The 10,116-nt window shown below is 41.1% G+C and overlaps 2 protein-coding genes across 2 annotated transcripts; both read left to right on the top strand.

Annotated features, from left to right (window-relative positions):
* The first annotated feature begins 224 nt into the window (after nucleotides 1-224).
* On the top strand, nucleotides 225-1,452 carry LOC149982748 (uncharacterized). The gene is made up of 2 exons (XM_090236919.1): nucleotides 225-307; nucleotides 603-1,452. The coding sequence occupies exons 1-2, from the start codon at nucleotides 225-227 to the stop codon at nucleotides 1,450-1,452; spliced, it is 933 nt and encodes a 310-aa protein (XP_090093045.1).
* A 493-nt stretch (nucleotides 1,453-1,945) lies between these two features.
* LOC110525197 (uncharacterized) lies at nucleotides 1,946-5,901 on the top strand. Its single transcript, XM_090236912.1, has 5 exons — nucleotides 1,946-2,891; nucleotides 3,513-4,592; nucleotides 5,177-5,458; nucleotides 5,495-5,723; nucleotides 5,877-5,901. Exons 1-5 carry the CDS (start codon nucleotides 1,946-1,948, stop codon nucleotides 5,899-5,901), a joined length of 2,562 nt encoding a protein of 853 aa, XP_090093038.1.
* Nucleotides 5,902-10,116: the final 4,215 nt, after the last annotated feature.

Raw genomic sequence — 10,116 nt, 5'->3', positions numbered from 1 at the left:
ATATTATTATATTAGTTGTGCTGATGCATGATGGGTTGTAGGCTAGAGCTTGAGGACTCAACTCTGAAGACTGTTTCTGAATTCACTGACCTGGTGAGTAAATGTTGTGTACAATGGCACCATCTAGTGACAGAAACATAGAAACACACATTGTTGCTGAACGAAGGCATCTCTTTATTTTCCAGAAATAAAACGTGTAGACCTTTCCTGCAGTCTCTGACGAGATGGACACCTCTTCTTCTTCTGGACGATCTCCGTCTCCTACTGGGACTGTCTTCTTACCCCCTCCTATCATGTGGAACAGTCTGTAAGTCATTCATCACATAACCTAGCTCTGGTCCAGGGCATTATGTGCGGCTTGCTGAAGGAAGGCTCAGTGTCTGCAAGCTGTACGTAACGCCCTGGACCAGAGTGACACATTACCCACCTCTGGCCATCATGGACAGTCAACTCATCACATTCACGTACTGTAAGTCACAGTTGTGTGATTTGTGTTATTAAAGACAGTTAAATTGAGCAGAAGTTAAATTATTATTTTAATATTGTAGTAAATTGTCTGAGTTCACTTCCTAAATAATGTGTTGACATTCCTTTGCTCCCAGCTACAAGCAGGCAGAGATGGAGGTTTACTTCCCGAGAGAAGAGAAGAAGACCTGTACAGAGAAGGAAGCCCACATGCTTGAGTTGATGGGGAAGGATCAAACGATCCGAAATCAGAAGAAGGAGATGGGCAGACTTCAAGTGTGCCTCTGGGAGGAGGAAAAGAAGAAGAGGAATGGTGGAACGGAGAAGGACAAGATCATTGAACAATTACAGTCGGAGACAGACCACCTCAGAGCCCTTTTAAAAGATGAAAGGAGGAGAAGAAGAGTAGAAAGGGGTATACTAAAAGAGTGGAAGGCTGAGATCCTGAGACTGAGGGAGGCAGAGAGCCAGAGGGAGGCAGAGAGTCAGAGGGAGTCAGAGAGCCAGAGGGAGGCAGAGAGCCAGAGAGATGCAGAAAGACAGAGAGAAGCAGAGAGACAGAGGGAGGCAGTGAGAGAGAGGGAAGCAGAGAGACAGAGGGAGGCAGAGAGACAGAGAGAAGCAGAGAGACAGAGGGAAGCAGAGAGACAGAGGGAAGCAGAGAGAGCCACAGAAGCAATGGAGCACCAGAGAAAACTGCAGGAGATCCACAGACTCAAACAACTGCTGGATCTACTGATGGTGGACCTACAACTGGCCCACGTAAGACATGTCATTGTTATTATTAAAAGGCAGTGTATATTTACCCAGCTGAAAATGAATAGTGGCAGACAGCGGTACGCTAACCCAATGTTAACTTTTATTCTTTTCCTTAACCCTTACCTTAACCTCACTGAAACTATACCTAACCTTTACCTTAACCCAACCCTAGGTCCTGAACCTAACCATCATTTATCTCAACCCCTATGCCTTTCTTCTGCCGGTTGAATATCCACTTCCTTATTAACGTCATTACTGTTGTTGTTGTTGATAACTGTATCTGTGCAGGTTGTAAATAGTTGCATTAGTGAAACATCATCTGTAGGAGTAATTTCTACAAGCATAAACATCAGAGGCAACATTGTTGTAACATCACACAAATTGTAACAGGAATTTCTCAAACCCCTAACTGAATGGGCAAGAATGTTGTGTGTTTGTATTTGAACACATTTTGGACATAATTGATTCCATAAAATGTCTCATAATTTTTTCAAGCCATGTCAATACATTAATTGACAATGAATTGTCCAGATGAATTGATCAACATGACCCTGCTATTGATGTTGTCCAGTGTTTGATTCAATTACCTAGCTCTAGGTTATATTTCTGTGTATCGTTCTCTGCAAATCCTTTGAAAGTATGTCTTGGTAATAGATTATCACTAATTTTACCTTTTAAAATGAAGCAAGAGATTGAGAGATTGAGGCTATGGCAGAAAGTCATGGAGGATCAGCGACCAAGACTGGCCTGGAACAACAAACCTATTGAGACAGGAAGCGAGAGGGAAAGAGAGAGGGAAAAAGAGAGAGAAAGGGAGATGGAAAGTGAGAGAAAAGCAGAATTGGAAAGTCAAGAAATGAAGAAGAAAGTGGAACAGGCAGAAGAAACGATAAAATCATTAGAACGAGAGATTGAGAGATTGAAAGAGATTGAGAAGGAAATCATATTTGAAAGAGAAAGAGACATGCGTATTGCAGAGAATGAGAAAGTCAAACTGGTCAACGAAAAGGTAAAAGAGTTAGAGAGAGAGGTTGAGAGACTGAAAGAAGATATGACAACAAAAGAGTTTCAATACAAAATCAAATTTGAAAGAGCGAAAGAAGCGTTTAGAAGACAGAATGAGAGAGTGAAACAGGTTAACCAAAATGTACTAGTGTTAGACAGAGAGGTTGTGAGAATGAAAGAAGAGATTAGATTGAAAGACGAGACTGAACCAGAGAGAACATTTGATAGAGACAGAGAGAGAGAAAATGATTGGAGACGAAGTGAAGAGGAGATGAAAAATAGAGTGGAGAGAGAGATGGAGATGGAGACAGCCCTCATCAATGACAAAAAGACGTCTGAATTGGAGGAAGTCTTCAAGAAAATCAAGGAACAGCAGATAGAATTAGAAAATATGGAAACAGACAAATATAAATGGAAACAGAACCAAATGGACATGGAGGAGAAGATGGAGGGTGAGCACAACAAACTGAAAGAGGTAGAAAGAAAGAGAATAGAGAAAATACCAAAACAGAGACAAGAAGAAGATGAGAAGAAGAAGGAGATGGAGAGAGAAGAAGAAGAGGAGAGACGCAAAGAGAAGCACATAGAGATGGAAGAGGAAGAAAGAGAGAGAGAGAAAGAGAGACAGAGACAGATCAAAAGGAAGAGAATGGAGAAGAGACAGAAAATTATGGAAAGAGAAGAAGAGAGACAGAGAGAGATTGAAAGAGAGATTGAAGAAGAAAGATGTAAACAGAAGCAAATAGAGATGGAAGAGGAAGAACGAGAAAGGGAGAAAGAGAGACAGAGAGAGATCAAAAGGAAGAGAATGGAGAAGAGACAGAAAATTATGGAAAGAGAAGAAGAGAGACAGAGAGAGATTGAAAGAGAGATTGAAGAAGAAAGATGTAAACAGAAGCAAATAGAGATGGAAGAGGAAGAAAGAGAGAGGGAGAAAGAGAGACAGAGAGAGATCAAAAGAAAGATAATGGAAAAGAGACAAAAACATATCGAAAGAGAAGAAGAGAGACAGAAAGAGATTGAAAGAGAGAATGAAGAACAACTATTTAAACAGAAGCAAATAGAGATGGAAGAGGAAGAAAGAGAAGAAGAGAGACAGAGAGAGATCAAAAGAGAGAATGATGAAGAAATATGTAAACAGAAGAAAATAGAGATGGAAGAGAAAGAAAGAGGAGAAGAGAGACAGAAAGAGATTGAAAGAGAGAATGAAGAACAACTATTTAAACAGAAGCAAATAGAGATGGAAGAGGAAGAAAGAGAAGAAGAGAGACAGAGAGCGATCGAAGAGAAAGAGAGACAGAGAGAGATTGGAGAGAAAGAAAGACGACAACAACAAGTGGAGAGAAAGATAATGTTTGAGAGAGATCAAGAAGAAGAAAATATATGGAAACAGAAGCAAATTGACATGGAGAAGGAGGGAAGAGAGAGGGAGAACAAGAGACAGAGAGAGATAGAAGAGATACACAGACGACAACAACAAGAGGAGAGACAGAAACAAAAGGAGAAGGAGAAAGAAAGGGAGAAAGACAATGACAATCAGAGAGAGATGGAATTAAAAGATCTGCAACAGAAAGAGATGGAGAAAGAAAAGATGATTATGAGAGAAAGGGAGGAAGCAGGAAGAAGAAAGGAAGGGCAGAAAAATATTTTGGGGGAAATTGAGGGACAGAATGAACTGGAGATAGAACAGGAGAGAGAGATGGAAGAAAAGCAGGAAGTGGTTAAGGAAGCAGAGGAAGAGTACAGGGAAAGAGAAGAGAGAGGAAAGGAAGTAAGCATGAAGAAACATGTAGTAGTTAATGTTAAAGCAAAAGCACGGGAAGTCTTCAATAGGCGTAAAGAGAGGAGGTTAGAAGTGTTGAAGGGGGAACGAGAACACATAGAAAGAGGACAACAAATCAGGAGGGAGAAGGAGGAAAGACGGCTGGAGATGGAAAGAAAACAGGAGAGGGCAAGACAACAAGAGGAGCAGGATAAAAAACGAGAGATTGAAATTGCTAGACAGAAAGAAATGTTGAGACTAAGAGAGGAGGAGAGGCAGAGAGAGGAAGAGAGAGAGGAGGAGAGAAAGAAAGCCATTAAATGCCTTTTATCTTTAATCAGAGAGAGAGAAGAAATAATACAGGCAAAAAAAAGAGAGGAGATGGTGGAAGAGGAAAGAAGGGAGATCCTTGAGTACAAGAGGGGTGACTTAGAGGAGGAGGAGAAGGAAGATGACAAGGAGGACATTCTCCCACCCGATAAAAGTATCCGAAGGAGAGCCGTGGGCTGGGTGAATAAAAAATGGGAGAAGAGGAACCTCAGAAAGATAGAGAGAACGTATCAGAGAGAGGCTGAGGAGGGCCATAAGATCGTCCACATAGGTAAGACCTGTTTTCCCTCTACTTATGACATCATCCTCTTTAGTCTCCTGTACACACATAAGTTCCACACCAGTCATCATGTTGCATCATTGTTTCAATATAAAACTACTGTCCAAAGAATATGTTAGCTGACATGGCTCATTGAGTGACTGACTGACATAACAAGAAAAATACTGCTGATAACAACCACGTTTTTAAATGGTACCTTGTGTCATCTACTAGTCTAACTCTCAAGACTAAGTAGAGACCCAGAAAGAGTTCCTAAAAACACACACACAAAAACGTGTTTTGGGGGGATCCGGGGGCTACTAGTGGCCATGGGGCCCTAAGCGATCACATATGCCCTGGCACTATACAAAGAATAGGTGCCATTCTGGACACATGTTCAACTTAGGGCCAGGTCAATTCGGGATGGGAATTATTGCACTTTATTGACAAATTCTATGCCTTGCTCAACTGAAAAGAGTAAAGAATCATTGAGATCCAATTGTGTTTTCTATTCTTCATTCCCTGTGTCCATTACATTTAAGTTGATACCAGATCCACTAAGATGAATGTGAACTCTACTTCTTCTCCCCTCCCAGCCATCCCTGGACACACAAGGCTAACATCCACCATGACCCGGGCAGAGAGAGAGAGGGAGAAGAGGAAGGAGCTGCTGAAGGCTGAGGAGAGAAGGAAGAAAATGGAGGATTTCAATAAGGAGTGGAGAGAGCGGTCCCTGCTTAAAAAACAGACTCATCAACAACTGAAGGAGGAGAGGGAGAGGATGAAGGAAAACTACCTGGATCAGATGAATCTGGAGGCTGATGCTCAAATCAACAACCGGTGTCTAACCACCCAACACAGCCACGATTACAACCACGGTCAGGAGTTGCCCGGGTGGGCCAATGGCCAACAAGTAAGCCAAGAGCCCACTGGATCTGCTGATGGCCACCAGGAAAGGCCAAGGAGGCAACAGGCATGGGCAGAGAACCAGGAGGGGAGTTCAGAGAACCAGCAGGAGGGGCCAGAGAACCATCAGGGGGGGCCAGACAGCCAGCAGCTAGAAGCTCCAGAAGAGGCTGAAACATCAGAGCGAATATCCAAGACAAAGAAAAAGCCAAGCATCTGGAAGAAAATTAGGATGAGGTAAAGAATGTTTAAACATCTATTCATGTTTTACACTGTTAATATACATGTCATCACTTTAAAAAGTGACATTATCCAACTGTGAGGGTTTAGTGTACATGCAACACACATGTAAATATATAGATACTTACCTGTCTCTGTGATGTCTTACAGCCTTCCTGACGTGCTGTCTGCCTAGAGCTGGAACTCGATGAAGCCACAGTTCCACTGAGGTTACGTTGGTAATTAAAAGTGTCGCCCAATAATTCCTCCTCCTCTTTAAGTCATCGAGCCACATTTCCTCCTCAAAACATTATAGTCTCCTCAAGCCAGCAAGTATCCTCTTTATCAGGCAACAAACCATCGAAGGTCAGTGACCCTCCTTCCAAGAACAGAGACTCTCATCTGTATCCTAGTTAAATTCATCTCTGCTTACCACCTCTACAGTCCTAGAAAATATCCCAAAAATGGAAATGGTTTCAACAGAAGTCCTCCCCTCAGACCAGTGGCTCCACAGACCAGAGTTTCTCATCTTTATTCAAGTTGAATGCAACTCTGATCATTTCCACCACCTCTCCTGTTAAGGGGAGGTTCTGAAAAGGAGGTCTGGGAGGAGGTCTGCAGGTAGCCTGGACCGGACCGGTAGCAGCTAAGTTGCTGGCTCCATCCCCGGGCAGAGCTGCTCAAGTCAGGCCAGTGATGTTTGATGATGTCATTTTTGTTAGCAAACTTTTATTCTTTAACAAAAGCATTTATTAAAAAAGCAATATTGTTGTTACGGTGTGGATTGTTTTGTTATTTATTAGAATTGAAACATCCAGTAGTCATGGTAGATGTTAGACTTTCAATGAGACACCTAACATTCCATCAGTTTGATACAATGTGTGACATGTTATATTAGAGAGGAGTCCTCTATACACATCTATTTTAGACCATAGGAGAAATATCAGATTGAAATAGCTTCTCTAAGAATCTGAGGAGAGAGCAACAGTAGACGCATCGTTAGCTCTCCCACCTCCAGTTCAGTACTCGGGTCATTCCACCAATTGAGCACCTTTTCGGGAGTGTAACTTTATATTTCACCTAATTCTAACATTCTGTCATAAAGAGCACATGTTCAACTTAATATAAAACATATTTTCCCATCTCAAAGTAACAAATACATACTATAGTAAGTGCCTATTAAGTGCCAAATAAAGTGACAGGGTTGACTGTAACAGAGTTGACTATTTCATCTAGAATCAACCATAGATCCCCATGTGACAGGGGGAATGGAATGCAAGCTTACCAAACACATGTAAATAGTTTAAACATTTCTAGACTGTCTATCTATAGGTAACAGGGTTGGTGTGTTATAATTCACCCACCCAGTGGTGATTGCAGCATGTACATCTTGGTGGATGTGGTTTCTACTGACACTTGAGATGTACAAACTATGGCACAAGGGGACAACGAGTGGACTACAGGACATTTGTAATTTAGATTAAGACAATGAGAGAGCTAGGATGAACGTCGTCAATATAACTATTTGTTCAGCACTTTTGAAATGTACAGTGACAGAATTTTGAACATGGGCCATTCTTACAGTATTCTCCCTGTACACCAAGTCATAACTGCATATAAGCAGACAATGAAAGCTCTTACAATATTTGATGATTACATTTCTCTAAAACAGGCTATAGTCTACATGTGCACCATCAAGTCAGAGCAGTAGGCTAAGTTATGAGAGGGGAAAGGGACAACATTATTAGGGTGAGGCACATGGGCTCCTAACAGCTTACTACACAACATACACTTAGTATTACTTTGTTAGATACAGTATGCATATCTCCCTGGCATATTACATCATTTATAGAGCAGCATTCAATACATTTTTGGACTCACCTTGTTGTGCTGTGCTCACTTGAACAGGAAGGTGTAGCGGCGGTTTGGCATCAAAGTCTGTCATTCTCTGGATTTATGCTGCTTTCAAGACAACTGGATAAGGCAGTTAACCTACTGTTCCTAGGTAGTTGTTGTAAATAAGAATTTGTTCTTAACTGACTGAACTAGTTAAATAAATAAAAAATATATTAATCTAATATTCTAAATCGTCTGATGATAGTGAATAAGTTAAACCCCTTGTTTTTACCATTCGGTGTCATAGTCACTTTTTGGAGGTGAAATGTAGCTAAAAATGTGCCATCCTCTGCTCAGAGGGTTAAGGGACCGTCTTAAAACTGCATCACATACAATTGCCTGTAAATGGAAAATATCAATACCTTCTCAACGACATGACATAGAGATCTCAAACAAATTTGAAACTGTAAAGAGACCTCTTGAATGCAATTAGTTACATTTTCTTTTACTTCTCTAAAATCTACAAAATGTAAAATAAATCACTTTACATAAAAGTACTTCAAAAAAACATCAATATCTTCCCCTCCATATAACTTTCATGAATACAACCAACTGTTATTGGTTCAGGGACCTCATCCCTCCAATCAATAGCAATTGCTTTTGTATTTCTTGACTTTGGTGATATTCTACCAACTTAAATTTACTTTACATTAAAGATACTTTCTTAAAACGCCAATAGCTTCCACCCCATATTACTTTAATGAATACAAACAACTGTCATTGGTTCAGGAACCTCATCCCACTATAAAACTTACTTTCAATTTTTATTAAATTAATTTGAATTGACTTTACCTGAAAAATGCTTCCCTAAAACTTCAGTATCTTCCACCCCATATTACTTTTATGAATACAACAAACTGATATTGGTTCACAGACCTCTTCCCTCCAATCCACGGTAATTACGTTTGGACATGTCAAATTGAAAACATTATTGGTGTTGTTGAATTAGGTTTTCATAATAGCAAGCTAGGACTGATGGTTTGGTTCTCTAAACAAGCAAGTATGTTGGTTTGTTACCAAGGCAACTACTGTTGCTATCTAGTAAACTTGCTAGCTACTTCAATGGATGTTGAACACATTTATACCGGCAAATGTGTTAAATTATAGCCATGGTATAAAAGGGATAATCAACTCAGGGCTTTATGGTTCTCTGGAAAATAATGCAAGTCCATGGAAGGTCAGTTCCACAGTGTTCATTATTTACCATAGAACTCATAGTCCCTCGTTGATTATCCCTTACATCACTTTATGAGCTGGATTTGCCATTCTTTGCAACAGTGGAAGCTGCTGAGGAGACGACGGCTCATAATAATGGTTGGAATGGAGTCAATGGAGTGGTATCAACCACATTAAAGATGTTTCCATGTGTTTGATACCACTCAGTTGACTTCATTCCAGACATTATTATGAGCTGTCTTCCCCTCAGCAGCCTCCACTGCTTTGCAATTAGTTAGTTCATTTTCAGTTGTTAGCATTTAGCTAACAGCGTCTATGTGAATTTGCTATCAGTTTGTGCTAATTTGTTAGCATTCTGGTAATAGAGGGCAATAGGTTTTTCTTGTGTTTTTAGCACCCCCTCATGTGCTATGCCGGTAATACTGTAAATCCCGGTATGAGGGAAGGATGATATGACAATATGAACATCTGGATACCGCCCAAGCTTAATCACTACAACTACCACACCTACCTATCACAACTACCTACCACAACTACCACACCTACCTATCACAACTACCACATCTACCTATCACAACTACCACACCTACCTACCACAACTACCAGGCCTACGTACCAAATCTACCAAACCTACCTACCACAACTACCACACCTACCTACCACAAATACCACCCATATGTACCACAACTACCACACTTACCTACCAAAACTAACACACTTACGTACCATAACATCCACACCTACCTACCACAACTATTACACCTACCTAACACAACTACCGCACCAACCTACCACAACTACCACATCGACCTACCACAACTATCACACCTACCATCAACACATCTACAATCAACAAATACCACAACTATCACATCTACTTTCACCAAAACTACCACAGCTACCATCACCACACCTACCAAACTTACCTACCACAACTACCAACCACAAGTAATATACCTACCATCACCTCATCTCTCACACCTACCATCACCACACCCTCCAAACCTACCCACCTACCTACCACATCTACCACACCTACTTACCACAACTATCACACGTACCCACCACAGCTGTTACACCTACATCACACCTAACCTTCACCACACCTACAATCACTATACCTACCATCCTACCTACCATCACCCACATACCATCACCGCACCCACCATACCTACCATCACCACACCTATCACACCTACAATCACCACACCTACAATACCTACAACCACCACACCTATCACACCTACCATCACCACACCTACCATACCTACCTTCACCACACCTACCATCATTCCACCTACCATCCCTACAATCACCACACCTACAATACCTACAACCA

This window comes from Oncorhynchus mykiss, chromosome 6 (genome assembly GCF_057628025.1).
Source record: "Oncorhynchus mykiss isolate SJ-2025 chromosome 6, ASM5762802v1, whole genome shotgun sequence".
NCBI lineage: Eukaryota > Metazoa > Chordata > Actinopteri > Salmoniformes > Salmonidae > Oncorhynchus > Oncorhynchus mykiss.
This window is presented reverse-complemented; position numbering and strand designations above follow the sequence as displayed.

Coding starts and splice junctions, on each gene's coding strand:
- LOC149982748 (XM_090236919.1), top strand. CDS start 225: ATGGACACCTCTTCTTCTTCTGGACGATCTCCGTCTCCTACTGGGACT. Junction 308..602: donor CCTATCATGTGGAACAGTCT/GTAAGTCATTCA, acceptor CTTTGCTCCCAG/CTACAAGCAGGCAGAGATGG.
- LOC110525197 (XM_090236912.1), top strand. CDS start 1,946: ATGGAGGATCAGCGACCAAGACTGGCCTGGAACAACAAACCTATTGAG. Junction 5,459..5,494: donor CAGCCACGATTACAACCACG/GTCAGGAGTTGC, acceptor ATGGCCAACAAG/TAAGCCAAGAGCCCACTGGA. Junction 5,724..5,876: donor TGGAAGAAAATTAGGATGAG/GTAAAGAATGTT, acceptor GATGTCTTACAG/CCTTCCTGACGTGCTGTCTG.